The sequence below is a fragment of the Aulonocara stuartgranti genome (assembly GCF_965226115.1).
Source record: "Aulonocara stuartgranti genome assembly, chromosome: 10".
Classification (NCBI taxonomy): Eukaryota; Metazoa; Chordata; class Actinopteri; order Cichliformes; family Cichlidae; genus Aulonocara; species Aulonocara stuartgranti.
In genome coordinates this window covers 20,964,937-20,980,409 of record NC_138946.1, presented here as the reverse complement: position 1 = coordinate 20,980,409, position 15,473 = coordinate 20,964,937, and the positions used below count along the sequence as shown (strand labels likewise).

The 15,473-nt window shown below is 43.2% G+C and overlaps 1 protein-coding gene across 1 annotated transcript in view; it reads right to left on the bottom strand.

The window, feature by feature from the left end:
• Positions 1-487: 487 nt before the first annotated feature.
• Positions 488-15,473, bottom strand: part of ephb4a (eph receptor B4a) — a 41,252-nt gene continuing 26,266 nt past the window's right edge. Inside the window, exons 3-17 of the mRNA XM_082547810.1 lie at positions 14,966-15,247; positions 11,839-12,229; positions 9,308-9,460; positions 7,052-7,387; positions 6,845-6,969; positions 6,332-6,500; positions 5,911-6,010; positions 4,738-4,802; positions 4,472-4,585; positions 3,786-4,033; positions 3,461-3,676; positions 2,905-3,054; positions 2,533-2,726; positions 1,833-1,991; positions 488-1,716 (exon numbers count right to left, since the gene is read on the bottom strand). Coding sequence (XP_082403936.1) covers positions 1,608-1,716; positions 1,833-1,991; positions 2,533-2,726; positions 2,905-3,054; positions 3,461-3,676; positions 3,786-4,033; positions 4,472-4,585; positions 4,738-4,802; positions 5,911-6,010; positions 6,332-6,500; positions 6,845-6,969; positions 7,052-7,387; positions 9,308-9,460; positions 11,839-12,229; positions 14,966-15,247 — 2,811 coding nt within the window. The 3' untranslated portion in view covers positions 488-1,607. The remainder of the gene's footprint in view (positions 1,717-1,832; positions 1,992-2,532; positions 2,727-2,904; positions 3,055-3,460; positions 3,677-3,785; positions 4,034-4,471; positions 4,586-4,737; positions 4,803-5,910; positions 6,011-6,331; positions 6,501-6,844; positions 6,970-7,051; positions 7,388-9,307; positions 9,461-11,838; positions 12,230-14,965; positions 15,248-15,473) is intronic.

Genomic DNA, 15,473 nt, shown 5'->3' with positions numbered 1-15,473 from the left:
ACTTTCTGCTGGAAGTTCAACTCTTCTGCGTTTGCAAACAGTAAGTATTGTGAGCAGGTCATGAGTGAAAGCAACAGATACAGCGAGCTGCTAACTGTATATTTGTACGAGAGGCAGTTTTCTGAGAAACGCAAAAACACTGCGTTGAGCAGACTGGCTCAGTTGGTAGCCATGCTTTGTTTCCTCTTCCAAAATTTTAGGGAATCGTTTTAGTGCAAGTGCAGAAATGTTTTACTGACATTACATCCGGCAAAGTGAGAGGTGCTGCCCTGCTAATAAGACAACAGCTCTGAGAATCACTAGTTTTGCAGAGCGAAACTGCCGGTGAAACCAACCAAAGTGGCTACAAGCTAGAGTGTTAATTTAAGGTCATGTATTGTGTTTCGTGCTTTTTGTTAGGAACCTCTTTTTGCATCGCTTCAGAGCAAAAGCAGACACATTTTACTCAGTTACCCTTTAAGGTGCATTCAAATGAGACAGAACTGAATCACTTGTGAAAGGCTTCTGCTTTATAAAAATGGCATTTTAGTTCACAAAGACAAATGAATGGCACTGGAAAATGGAGAATACAGAATAAGATAATTAAAAATGTATCCGTTATAATCAAGAAAAAACAAGTTTGAGGCCAGACTGCGTCCTTGGCTATTATCTATAAAGAAAACCAATTCTACAGTTTTCGTGGTCTCTCAGTCCACTTGGTCTTTGTTCAGCTCGACTATAATAAAACTGAGCTGCCAGCAGAAAGACCAGCGTTAGAAATAACCAACCACACTCCACGAGAAACACGTGGAGTTACTGAAGATTACGATTCACTCTGAAATGACAAAAGTGCTGATATGTCTCTGTGCCTTTCTTCTCACATGTTGCTGAGCTGGCAAAGTGAGAGCCAGACTTGAGGAAGATCAGGAGTCTGATTAGAGCAAGTACAGCGCTCTCCAAAGTCTGCATTACACATCACACCTGAGTAAAGAGGAGGTAATACTGAAATCAAATGGGGGAGAAAGAACAACAAAATGTAAAATCTCACATTAAAATGTTCACGTTTTGATGTGAAAGGTGTCTCTGAAGTAACGTAGTCGGCATCGAGAGCGGTTCCCATTCATAATTACAACAATACGAAAACTAAAAATCTTGGCATTTCTTCTCGTCTTTTTTGTCTCCTTTGGTGAAAGATCAAAGTGACATTTTGGGACAACAAACCAGTTTGGGTTTTTTTGTTTTGTTTTTTTGTAATGACATGACAATACAGAACTGTGTAAACTCTGGTCCGCTGTTCCTCTTTGCTCACCACATGTACTGAGTCCAAATCTTGGGTGGATGTAAAAGCACAAACTGCAAAAAACAAACAAAAGAACAAAAAAATAAAGAAGCAGTCAGTCCGCACAGCTTCATCACCTGGTCCCTCTGTGTGGCAGAGACCTGCCAATCTCTGCACAACAGTTCACACCATAGTTTTTTCTCCCTATTTTTTCTGGTCACGAATAAAGTCGCCAATCCCTTTTACGAGTCCGTGTTCAAAGTGGCTCACAGAAAGAGGATCCAGAGTGCTCTCAGTACTTGGCAGCACCTGTGTGCTGGTGTCATGTCCAGAATAAGAGGCAGGTCAGCTAGAAGGTCACAGTTGCAGTGCTCTTGTTTTGAAAGGTCATTGTCTGGATGCTGGAAAGGATTTTCCTCTGATGCCCAGCCAAAGTCACACCCATGTGCAGCAGATCCCTACAGAATTTAAAAAAAAAAAAAAAAAAAAAACTAATTAGAGACAAATTTTCCTAAACAAATTTTTACTTGGATAAAATAAGTGAGCAGGAAAAAAAATGGGAATATGAACTAACTGTGTGGTGATTGGGGCCAGCTGGTCCACTGAGTTGAAGCCAGCCTGAAGGAAACTGTCTTCGTAACGCTCCATCTTGATGGCCCTAAGCCAATCCCCCACCGAAGCACACGGCGGGAGAGCTAAAGGTGCGCGCTGGTCCAGCAGGGGGTAGGACGGCCTAGGGGACAGGATCCAGAAACAAAGGAATAACTTACATTCACCGTCACCAAAACCTCAGTGAGAAGCTTATACATGTCCTGCAGCAACATTCCAGGTGACAAGTCGAACTGAGTGACTGACAGGGACAAACAATGGGATTTGTCAGAGGTGGAGTGTCCTCAGCTGTATATAACTAGCCGACAGGCAGAATGTTGAGACAGGGAAATGGGAACAGCAAGTGGCTGACAGGTCACAGCAGGACACCGAGGTGGTGCACAAGATTGGGCAGCAGGAGGCTAATGCCTGCCCTGTCACTGTCAGGGCTTTAAATGGACACTAAGAATAAGACATTGTGAAGACATGCTTGATTTTTGCTGTGTGACATTTTTCGCGGACTACATAAAAACAGGAAATTCCTGAACAATTAATGCAATACTTTTGTTAAACATCTTGAATTAAAAGCTTCACTTTAATCGCATTTTGTTTGTTTAGGTTTAAAATCCACCGTGGTGGTCCAAAACCTCACTGATCCAACTGTAAAAACACATCAGCACTCTCACCCTGCTCCTTCTTGAGCCACTATTTTCAGCGACGCAGGATTGCGGATGAGTTTGTCCAAAGCGCTAACGAGCTCCGCAAAGCGAGGGCGCGCCGACCGGTCCTTCTGCCAGCAGTCCAACATCAGTTGGTGCAGGTGGGTGGGGCAGTCAGGTGGCGGGGGCAGGCGGTAGTCCTGCTCTATGGCATTGATCACCTGACGGAAGCAACCATTAAACATGAGTCTAATGGTCACAGTCAAGATTTAAACACTTCACTGATCACCTAGTTCCAAGTGTTTTGAAATGACTGGAAAAACTCGGCTAACAAAACCTGAAAAGTCCTTCCAAAAATCTAAAAAACAGCCCAGCAAGGCTTTTCTTGCTTCAACTTACATCCTGGTTGCTCATGTCCCAGTACGGTCTTTCTCCAAAAGACATGACCTCCCACATGACGATGCCGTAGCTCCACACATCTGAGGCTGAGGTAAACTTTCTGAAGGCTATTGCCTCCGGTGCTGTCCAGCGGATTGGGATCTTACCTCCCTACACAGAAAGGTAAACAGTGAGTGATGCAGAAACTTCACGTAAACATGGTCCAGCAGGGAGCTGGGGAGGAAACTGAAGGTAGGTAAAATCCTAAGTTAAAGTTAAAAATGTTTTATGATCAACATAATATTTCAAGAGATGAAAAGCATGTGGATAAATAAAACTCTGCTATTCATTTATGCATTTATTTAAATCTTAAAAATCTAACTGACAACTAATTGTAGTGCAGAAATCACACTGATAACCACTATTGTTGATAATCAGTGTCCTGATGTCTGTGCTAGAGATTAAAATTAACACATTGGGATCATTTCTATGGTTTCCATCCTACTAGACTACTTTGTATGAAATGAATGACAGGCTTTTCTCCTTAAGCATTAACTGAGGATGGCTGTTGTCTCACCAGAGAGCTGGTGTAGGTCGGGTCAGAGGAGTTCTCCTGAAGGAAGCGTGACAAGCCAAAGTCAGACACCTTGCACACCAGGTTGCTGTTGATCAGGATGTTGCGGGCAGCCAGGTCTCGGTGGACGTAGCTCATCTCTGCCAGGTACTTCATGCCAGAAGCAATGCCACGCAGCATACCAACCAGCTGGATGGGTGTGAACTGGCTGTCGTTCAGCTACGGAGAGGACAGAACCAGTTCAGTCTGAGAATGAGCGGCACTACGGTGTGTTTCAGTGTTTTGAGAGAAGCGTGCTTTGGCGTTGGTTTGTCCGACTCATACTGACCCGTAGAAAAGAGTCCAGAGCGCCGTTCTCCATATACTCTGTCAGGATCATGACTGGACAGCTGGCTGTAATGATTCCCTCCAGATGGATAATGTTGGGGTGCTGGAACTGTCCCATGATGGACGCCTCAGACAGGAAGTCCCGTCTCTGTTTGTCGGTGTAGCCACCCTTTAGAGTTTTAATTGCAACGTAGTTTTCCTTTTTTCCTGGTATCTTCAGCCGTCCTCGACACACCTCCCCAAACTCGCCTGCAGCACACAGACACGTAAACACACTATTATGGCCGTTTTTTCCTCCCCAGCATGAGTTTACCTCATTATGAAGACAACTGTTACATTTAACAAACGCAACGCTTGCTCGCAGCTAGCAGTGCCCTTTGGTTTGAATGAGGGCCACCAATATCGGGAACATATTTATCAGTTAATTGTGTTTTTTCTGCAGCCAAATTGAATTTTGAGTGATAAAGAAGAAACAGGGCAATGGTTTTAAATGTCACTGAATCTATTTAATTTAGTAATTAGGTATTTTTTAATAAGGTTATTTTGAGAGAGAACAATATGCTAAAAATAAAAACAACACATCACAACAAAACGCAACCTGTGCAGTCTGCAAGTCCTCAGAAAGAGTGGACCAGGGCAAAGTTTACAGATTTATTAATCACAGGAAAAGCATACTGATGGGCTTACCAGCACCAATGACCTCCTCAATCTTGACAAAGGAAACATCGATTTCCTTGGCAAATTCTCTCACTGCCTCATTAGGGTCTTCGTAGGTGAAAGGGTCGATATAAACCTTGACCCCTTTGAGAGGGGAGACAAACAGAAGCGTGGGAGCAGGAATGTTACAGAACCATGAGCGACAGAGAGACCGGTCACATTAAAAATGATTTCCCCGACGTGAATGAATTGTAAATCAGAGCTGTGGTTCAGCGTGCATGTCCTTGATGTGTTACCTTGGCCAATGAGGTACTGGCTGTTTTTGTCACTCAGCTCCGGATCCTTTATTCGGCTGTGCCGGCTGCAGGTACAAAAAGATCAGTATAAATGAAACAAGATTAGGATTGCAGCGCACTTATCTGAGGAATTGATGTTTTATTTCACTTTTTTTTGGACAAGTGTTCCTAATGCTTTATCAACCCAATGTAATGCACATCAACCAACTGTTCAGATGCAATAAGAACAGCACAGCACATAACAGAGCTATCACGGGTCAGAGGTCACTTCAGCCACATGCACTCTTAAAAATACATCATAACTGTTATGGTTTGAGAAGCCAACACCGCCTTGTTGTGGACAGTTTTGTCCGTGCTGTAAACACGCAATACACAGTGACTTGTGGTGGTGCTGAATACCTGAGACAACCCATATGGTTCTGCTCTTTGACGCAAGCGGCTCCATTATAATTCTGCTGGAGCATCCCTACAGTACAGTAACAACCCTGTAGCTACTGGATCGCTGCCTTCCTCCATTTCTCTCTTCCACCTCAGAAGCCTAAAATAGCAATAATGCACCACCCTCAGTTAGTGGCAGATCTGGGCCTCACTCACTGGTTTGTGTGTGTGTGTGTGTGTGTGTGTGTGTGTGTGTGTGTGTGTGTGTGTGTGTGTGTGTGTGTGTGTGTGTGTGTCACAAGGTCACAGCTATTGTTCTGTCCTGTGGAAACAGGGTTGGGACGCCTGCATCCTGTCTTTCCCTGCCCTCTACCTCTATCGTCATCCTTCTCACACACAAATGCACGCACCTTCTCCCTCTCTTTTTCCCCGTGATGCCATCCGACATTATTTACTCAAACAATGAAGCCTAAGGAAAATGTTCTAATGAGCAGGATAGCTTTTAGCTGTGTAAGCAAAAGAAATCATGAGCCTTGCTTTGTGTCTGAACTGCTTCACAGAGGGGGAAGAAAAAAAGAAAAGGTGTGGGTAACAGAGTGCAAAACCACCGTTGATAAGATATGATTTGTATAAACAAAAGAACAAAGCAGTGCAAAACTGTAAAATTGGGGTCACGTTTGTTATTGGTTTTTGATTTCTATCCTTTTCGCTCCATTTCCTGTTATTCCGCGAGCTTCTTTCACTTGCAAATCTATCTTGTTTTCCTGTGCCTATTTCCCTTCCTCCCGTTCTCACCGTATGCAGTAGGCGGCCACAAAGACGAAAGTGACAAGCAGCAGCATCCCGACAGCGATAAAGATGCCAGGTACCAAGAACTCGGAGCCAGAGTCACGTCCTGGGAGAGACGGCAAACAAAAGAGAGAGACGAGAAAATAGCAGACAGAAAGTGAGAGAGTTAGAGCAACACAACGACAGAAGCCATGACAGGAGGTTTACATAGGTAGTAAAGAAAGGTGGGGGTGGGGGGCAGGAATTTAGGTTATTAAAGAGAGTCAACAAAGATGCAGATGATAAATTCATAAAAGAAACTGTGCAGAGATTGATTATGCAGGGATAAATGACTGTCACACCCCCACTGGAAATTACTTTTTTAAATAAGAAAAAAGAGTAATGTGTGTGTGGCTCCTCTTCAAGAGAAAACAAGACCTCTTCTTACCATCGGGCAGCGTGCGGAAAATGGTTGGTGGACTAAAACTGCCGTAGCCGGCCTGGGTACGCGCCCGGACCTGCACTTCATACTGACTAGCCCGGCGGAGGTCTGTCAGTACAGCCTGGTTTCTGTTACTCTGTATGGAGTGGCACTGATCTTCGCTACGCTGCTCCTTCTAAAAGCAAAAAAAGAATGAGTCCAAGGCAATAGTGAAAGAAGAACAGATGATGATGTCAAGCTAGTTAATTAGTCAAACTGTCCTGAACTGAACACTAACTTCAATTACATCAGATAATAATAAAAAAAAACATTACAAATATGTTACTAATATCTTAATTGTTAAAGTGTATACTGCACAATTTAGAGAGCTTCTTCACAGATCCACATGGTCTAAGCCGCGTGCCGTGACCCTTTAACTACATCTGCACTGAGAGTGCTTTCTTCTCATGAGCCTGTTAAAAAAAAAATAGATCATCTATCTGAAGGGAAATTTCGGGGATGTCGTCAGGGAGCTCTTACCTTCTCACAGTAGCGCAGCTCATACTGCAGGATGGTGTAGTGTGGCTGAGTCGGGGCCGACCAGTGTAGAGTCAGACTGCTCTCTGTGGAGTCGCTCTTCCGAATCACAGACACCAGTGGCGGCACTGCACAGATGGCAGCAGAATTATAAATACAGTGAAATTCGGACTATTTATACCTTTCCACCCATCCTCCTGCAGCTCTTACCGTCATGGCTTGTAGTGATGTTGACACTTTCGCTGGCAGGCTCCTTCTCGCTGAGCTGAGACACCCCGTTAAGTGCCTGAATAGTGAACGTATACGTTGTGTGTGGCAGCAGGCCCCACACCTCTACCCTGTGACCCAGCAGGCCGTCCTTCGCAGGCCGGTAACTGACGCCATCTCCGCAGGGGAGGCACGCTTCCTTTGGTGACCTGCACAGAGAGCACCTGACGGCGTAGCTCAGGTCGTTTCTGCCGCCGCTGTCCAGCGGCTCATTCCAATCCAGAGTGACTGTGGTGAAGTTGACCTTACGGATTATGCCGCGAGGGGCCGAGGGAGTTCCTACAGTGAGAGAAATAGTTAAAATAGCACGCTTTTTCCACATTTAAAAAATACTGCAAACTGGCAGTCATCCAAGTTCCTGTATGCGAACCAATCTGCTTAAAAAAAAAAGAGCTGAATGAGAAAATTGATGAAACTTTCATGTATGTGCTTACCTATAATGTTTTTACTTATAGGTAATATACACTAAAACAAAATACAACAAATGATGTTGTTAAATTTGATTATGAGTAAATCTCTTGCTGCAGGCAGCATCCACTTAGCTTGACTTAACCATAAAAGCAGGATTCATGGTTGGTCAGACCTGCATGTTGCATGTTCGGGATTTCATAACCCACCGAACATGACTCTCTTTCAGAACTGGAGCATCATGTATACATGACAGAATTACACATTAATCCGATCAAACTCAAATATCGCAAAAATGTCAAACTATTCCGTTCAATCTGGCCTTTTCCTGATCCCAAAGGCAGCATTTTCTAAACCTCTTAAGACCATTTAAACAATATCAATATAGCAGCATCACCTGTTATGATTTTTTTGTTTTTGCTATGATAAAGTACCTTCAGGGAGCACCAGTAGCTGTTCTTCACATATTATCAAGTTATATGGGAAAAAATATTGAATCGTACTTCATGTTTTTTCCCCTGTGGAAAGTTGCCTCGGTGAAATTACAATATATGAAAGTTCTGTGTTGATCTCCGCTGTGCCATTTTGCCACTGTTTTTCTTTTCCATGACCCACACATATTGTTTCTTTATGATTTCTGATATAAGCTGAAGCCATTTTACTCAGCCCGCACATGTACTCACGAAGCAGAACAATGCTCTTGCAGTGGCTTTGCGTCACAGCGGGAGCATATGTGCTGCTGGATTTAACTGGTGCAATTACGTTTGTCTAAAACTGGATGATAATGATCACCGCCTGAAAATTGTAAGAAGATAGCTATTGCCTCAAGCCAAGCATAACTAAACAGCAAGACCACTCAGGCACTGTGAATGAGTTTCTGTTCCTGCCAAGGAGAGAGAGCTTTGTCACTGAGCCTGCAGCTAACTTAAGTGCTAATGGTGTTCTCATTGGAAACCCGAGTGGAGTAACATCACGCTCAATCTGGGCGAGCATGAATTCTGAATTCAGCATTTGGCAACAGGGGATTTTTGGAGGTGACGCATTTTTAAGTCCTGGCAATCACAATGCGCTTAATTAAAAACCACCACGCCTGTCGCAAAAATGTAAAAACGTATACCTATTTTCAGGAGGGAAAAGGTCTGGCGTGAATTTCAGGTGGCTCGGCTGGTTTAAAACTTTGCATACAAATTGAAAATAACGTTACGTGCCGAACTGCTCAGGCAATCTGATACAACAACAGAATACATAATAGAAATTAGCTTCTTAAAGAGATCCATTATTAAGATAAGTCTTTGTAATTAAAGTTATCAGTAAAAAATAAAATTGGTGGGTGTGAATTCCAGTTGGTATTTATATCACACCTGCAGGGGTAACAGCCACAGTCACAGTGTCACATTGTTTCACATCAGCTTTGTGTCCCTTCCGAAAGAGCGCACCTAATTAAAGACCCCCCTTCCAATTCACACACACCCAAAATGAGCCTGAATTGAAATTCCTCAATCCGCATGGATGTGTCACTTGAGACCATCAATGCCTACTTCACTTTGGACAGAAAGCCCTACCCTCCCACCCTCACCAACAACCTGTCACAAAGGACATGCATCTCAATGCCCAGCCGTGAGACAAAAGCCACAAAGCAGCTCAGCGGACCCTGGCTAAATGACACCGGAGGGAAAAAAAGAAGTAGCATCAGAGGTGTCAGAGGAAGACAAAAAAAGAGAGGAGGAGACAGTAAAGAGTGTTGCTTAGCACCTCCATATTTGCATGTGGATTAAGCACTGTTTTACTTACTAGTGCACGGTGTGTCAGGAGTGTCTGATTCGGCACGTAGGTACCCAGGGCGACATTCACACATTGACGCCCCCCTGTTGGTGGCTTGGCTGAATCCTGGGCAGCCTCTGCACTGTCCCTCTATGCCTGACTTAAACTGGCCCACAGGACACGCTGAAGAGGACAAGATGTGAGAACAAATAAAGGCACATTAGCATTAAATACAACAGTACATTGCATAACGCCTTCACTGTGTCCTGTATAGGCCTGGGTCAAACTCAATTTGCAAATAAATCCTTTATTTCGGAGTGCTTAGGTGCCAGATGGTTGCAGATTGACAGACAGAAGCATGTAATGAGGGCTATAAACTGAGACAATCACAGTAATGAGACTGACACTAATAGTCAATTTAGTGGAGGAAAAAAAAAAACTGCCTGTGACTGACATGCTGCTTATCATTGAATTTACCTGGCCATATCTGGATAATGAGACCAGACATGTGGCGGTCCTTATGAAAAAACTGTCATTGCTTATTGATTCAAACATTGTTCCAGGTCTCCTTTTGTAAAGCCCAAACCAGCACCGCGGTAAGATGTAAGGACACCGTGAATGGAGTCTGAACTCATGCTGAAAGGATTGGCTGAACAATCAATTAGTCGAGCGATGGAAAAACAATTAAGCACAATTTTGACCAAATCTACAACACCACTCCTGTATTTCTTCGCTTCATATCGCAGTAAACATCACCACGTCTGACGTTTCAGACTAAACAATCAATCGATCAAAGAAAATAAATACACGTAGAAATTAAGAATGACAACAGTCATTAGCTGCAGTCACTACATGGTCTGAAACCGTGCACACCTCAGCTTCTGCTCACCAGCAAAGCCCGATCCAACGCTTGTTCTAACATGTGAATGTGTAATAAGCCGTCACCCTGCTAATACCGCACACAATGGCAGCAAACGTGTTTACTTTCTGCGTTCAGTCTGGGCGGCTGATACGCAGCTGCTGAGCGAGAGAAATACAACAAGAAACTTTCACACCGAGCGGGAGCATCGCTGCAGCGAAAAACTGACACATTTCACAGGGTCAACGCTCTCGCTGATCGTTCCTGACTGACATTTACCGCAAGGAATTTGCCACATGTGAAGAGGCGGCTGTAACCTCGGTGCTTTCGAGCTCCCACAAGATGACACAAATAACACTGTGATTTACAGGAGCCGTCGCTATCGATTACTGTGCAACTTTTCAGTGAATTCAGCTGTAAGATTGTTTAGCACTTGCAGCAGTTCACATTAAGATAAGTCAGTATTCTGGTTCTGGCATTTTTTCCTGAACGAAACAAAGCTTTTGAAATAGAAATGAATCTTGTTTGGAGTAGATTAGGGGCTAGTTCTAACCTATTTAGTTTTTAACCTTTATAATGATGTACTTGTCTAACAATAATAAAGCAATACTGCCACATGAGGGGAAATATACCCCTCCCCCAGAGCAGTATTTATGGTCTTATAGTTCATTTCAGAGACCTGGTTTAAATATTCTAACCATACTTAGATGAAACACTAAATCAACTTGACAGCATTCATAACTTTTATATTTAAATGCTCGTGTTTGCCCCAGAAAATATATGTATAGTCTCTGGCAAATAATGGTAATACAGCAAAATGAATTTTAATTTTAAACCCTGGCGTCGATTTCATTTTTCCGAAATGACCAGCCTCCCAAGCAAATTAACTGTCCGGTCTTTTCTGCGAGGCAATTTCCCTTTATGGCCTTGTGAATGTTTTGCCTTGCAACTCTCTTCTGTGACAGAACGCTGGAAAATGCCACCTCACCAGGAGCAAAATGTCGGAAATTATTTTTTTGTTATGAAAAATCATTATACCGCCCACGGAGATCAAACTACAGCCTACCTTCAAACACAGACAGATGAAACCAGGCGTTTCCCTGGGAAAATGTGGCATTTCTCCTTTTGTTTCTGTGTTTTTAGTGCTCGCCATTTATCTGTGTCGCTGCGATGCGGCGAGTCTGTGCGCGTGTGAGGGGGTAGTCCATGCACGAGGCTTGTTAATTGGACTCATTAGGCAGAGCTGCTGCACGGCTCCTGAGAGAATCATCCTGCTTCTTCCTTCTTTTTTTGTCTGCTTTGCTTTGATGTTCTCAAAGTGTTATGATCTTTACCCCGAGCACCACCTCCCCTCCCTCTCGCCCCTCACCTCTGCAGTCCTCCTGCGCTCCTATCTCGGCTGAGCCAGGAGTTGTCGCAGCAGTAAGCCTTTGACCCTGCTCTTCCTTTCAGAGATAAGTGCTGCTCCACCTGACCTCTCTTTCTGTCTCCTCTGTGTCACAGCCATTCCCCTGCCTCATTAACTTCCTCGGTCTCTCATTTCCTCTCAAACACTTCAACCCTCAGTGAACTCCCCGCCACCCTCGCCTTACCATTGTGTTCTTGTTTAGTCTGCCTGCCCTGTTGCCTATATGGGTGTAGTCTATATGCATACATGCACGCATGTCAGTTTTATTTGGCTTAACCTTGCCTCCTTCGTTACCTGTGCATCTCGTGTACCCCTCAGCTGGTTCAAATCCTGGTACGCATGCACATGAGGTTGTTGGCTGGCCGACCCACTGGCCATCCTCCCCGCAGAAGAGCTTAGGCGGCCGAGGACGGGGACCTTGCTGAGCTGCGTGCTCCACACACACACCCTGTGCCTCTTGCACAAGAGTACGCGGTATAGTCTCAGGGAAAGAGGAAAGAGCACTGACCAGGGGAGGACACTTCTTGAAGAAGACCCTGACAGACAGCAGAGCCATGCAGGCACCCTGAGCCTGAAAGGCCAAGTAAAAGCCTCTCTTATTAAGAGGGCCGAGTCTCAAGGTCTTCACGTTCAATTTCTTCTCCCCGTCCTTCCTTAGTAGAAAGTCTGCAGCCACTGTGTCCACCTAAGACAGGGAGAAAGAGAAAAGACCTTATGTAATATCCAGATTCCTGCACGCCTGCATTCCTGTTCAGCCATGAAAAAGATCAAACTGATAGTTTTGCATGTTTAGCCCATTAATTAGAAATTACATATGCTTCATATTACTGAAAATTTTACAAAGCATACCACTGTGATTTTTACATTGATTCACTGCCTTTCTGGCAGCCATTGTTTCCCATTTATTACAGTGTGCTTTGAACCTCAACTTGCAGGGACGAGAAACTTGCTGGAGAGGAAGGCAATTCATCACGGCGAACATTTCATCACTTTTATTTTTCTGTCAAAGTTACATTATTAGGTGGTAATGAAGTTGAGAAGCAGGGACTATTTTGACGCCACTGTTTGGTGTTGTGTTCAAGGACACGGCCAACAACTAAGGTTTGACAATTAGATTGATTGTGCTGCATTCCTAAGCTATGTGTTTGGAAAATGAAACCCAGAAGATAAACATTACGAAAAGATTCAGGCTGTGAAACAGATTGAATGCACTCACAAGGTGGGTTTTAAAGCAGTGCTTGCTCCCAAGAGGCGAGAACATGATTGGAACATTAAAAAAGTCCCCGAACATTGACGATGTTGTGAAACTGACATTTAAAGCAAATCTTGGTCTCTGCAAACTTGTTTTGAATCTGTATGAAAAGCTGCACACTGAGGGGGAAAGAAATCCGTCACAAACGTGTACAGTACTGTGCAAAAGACTTGAGCCTGCTTCCAAGGAGCCAGACTTTCTTGTAACTTTTTAAAGTGGTCTGAAGAAGGTCTTTTAAAGTTTTTCTTTGGACATGTCTGCTTTTTTACTCATTTTAATCCAGTCCTAATACCTAGACATTTTCAGATAAGTGTTTTAAAGCTACTTCACACTAACAAAGGAATAAAAAAATAACAGTTTAACAGGCATAAAGTATTATTTTTGCACCAACAAGGTGATTCACAAAGAGCTGTAAACCAAAAAACTTGGCATAACTTGGAGTGCAGTGTGTCCTAAAAGACAAATGAGAAAAAATGGCATGTGGAGGACACAAGAATAAGTCGCAGACCTAAAAACCAAACAGATGGGCACTATATGATATTCATGTCCTTAAGAAATAGCAAAAAGTCCAGCAAAGACCTGACACAGGACCTGGCAGATGCATCTGGCCAAGTGAAACCTCATCAGAAAGGCCATTCTTAAGAAACGGAAGTGGCAAGAAAATGTTGCGGTATGCTAAATTACACAATAACTGGACTTACAGAGTGATGGATCGAGATTTTGACATTTTTGGTTTAAACCTTTATCAATATGTGCAGAGAAGTTCAGGAGAGAGCTACAGCACTGAGTGTCGACAGCCATCTGTCAAACACGATGGAGGATCTGTCATAGTTTGCCAGTGGAGATCTTGTCAAAATTGATGGAATCATGAACACAGAAAAGTACCATCAGATTATGATGCACAATGCAGCTATAATCTGCTTGGCATCGGCTTCATTTTTCAGCACGACAGTGATTCCAAAAACACTGGCAATGCAGTAAAATCATACTTGAATGAAAAACACACACACACACAGTGGAACACTATCAGTCATGGATTGGTCTCACCAGAGCACCGATCTCAACACTAATGAAGCAAGTTTTGGATCATTTTTACAGAAAATGGGGAAAAAAAGGCAGCCAACATCTGAAGAAGAGTTTTGAATGTCCTTCGAGAGGCCTGGAAAACTATTCTTGCAGACATTTAGAGAACTTGCAGGCAAGCTTGTCTAAGAGAGTTCAGGCTGTGTTGAAGAATGAAGATGGTCACACCAAATATTGAGTTTCAAGCTATTCAGACAAACTCTGTTTATATACCATGTTTGTTTGCAGACATTTCAGTCAATCGCCACACCATTTACCCTATATGCTTCATATATCCTATATAAAGAAGAAGTGAGAGTTGGTACTTTTTCACAGTACTGCATGCTGTACACACATGCGCCTTATGAGGCTTCAAAAACAGTTGTTTGTCAGCGAAAACAAGAACATGGTGAGATTATAAATAATTCGGCAAAAGTGAAAGGCAAGAATACTTATTGTTAATGGTTTCATCATTTAATTTTTTTTCCCAACAATGACTTGGACATCATGCACAGCTTTTTTTATCCAGTTTATGAGGGTATTTGTGAGTCATCAAATTCAATGCAACAGACTTTCACTGGTAGCAATACACACAGCTATTCAATAACTTATTTTTCTCAGGTCCTCACTGCTTGGCAACCTTCAGATTTGGAGCTTCGAGTTCCCTCATTGCGACAGAACTTTTTTTTCCCATTGATTTGCTTCTTCTTTTTTTTTTTTTAAGAGTACAATTTCAGACACGACCATTTCAGGCAGTTTTTACCCTATTTTTCTTGATATACATCACTTGTTTATACTTTTGGGTAAAGCAAAGCAAATTAGAGCCACCACAGTGGAATCAATCGATTAATTGTGGAAATAATAGGCAGACTGATCGATAATCAAGATAAGCCCTGCAGTTTATTACGCTGTCAAATATAAAAATGTTCCTGCTGAGCAAGACATAATAATACAACAGTTTTAGAAGCCGAGTGGCAATACCACAAGAATTCAATTCAATTGATTTTCTCAAACAATTAAACAACGAATTAGCTCCTATAATATTTATCAGACTAGCCAACAGAAAAGAAACCTGCATTATTTTTTATAATGTAATGTAATGGGTACCTTGATGTAGGGGTTCTCCATCCAGGGTGGGTTCGTAGCAGTGGCTTCGTTGGAGTCTGCCTCATAGTAGTAGAGGTTGAAGGTCTCCTTACAGCTACGGTGGTGTGTGCTCCTGGAAGAGCACTCCATCATGGTGAATCGCAGTTCCACGTACACCTGAGACGCTCCCCGTCGCTGGATGTAGCCACTGCGCAGCCAGTGGCTGGACGAACTGTCCGTTTGGCAAATCTGATTGATCCTTACGCTGTTGTTCTCCTCATCTAAACCGCTTACTTCCTCCCACTGAGAGCAGAGAGAACAAAGGGCTGTCAGATTGACCCAGATAACTTGTGAGCACAGAGTAGATTTACTTCACCTATAAAGACTTTCACTGGGGTATTTATATATTTATATAATTGGTCACATCAAAAATCCTATTCATCATAATAATGTTACAATCTTTTGTTGGCCTTCTGCACCTGTCAGAGGCCCGTGGGACAGATCTGGCCCACTGTGGATTTTAATCCAG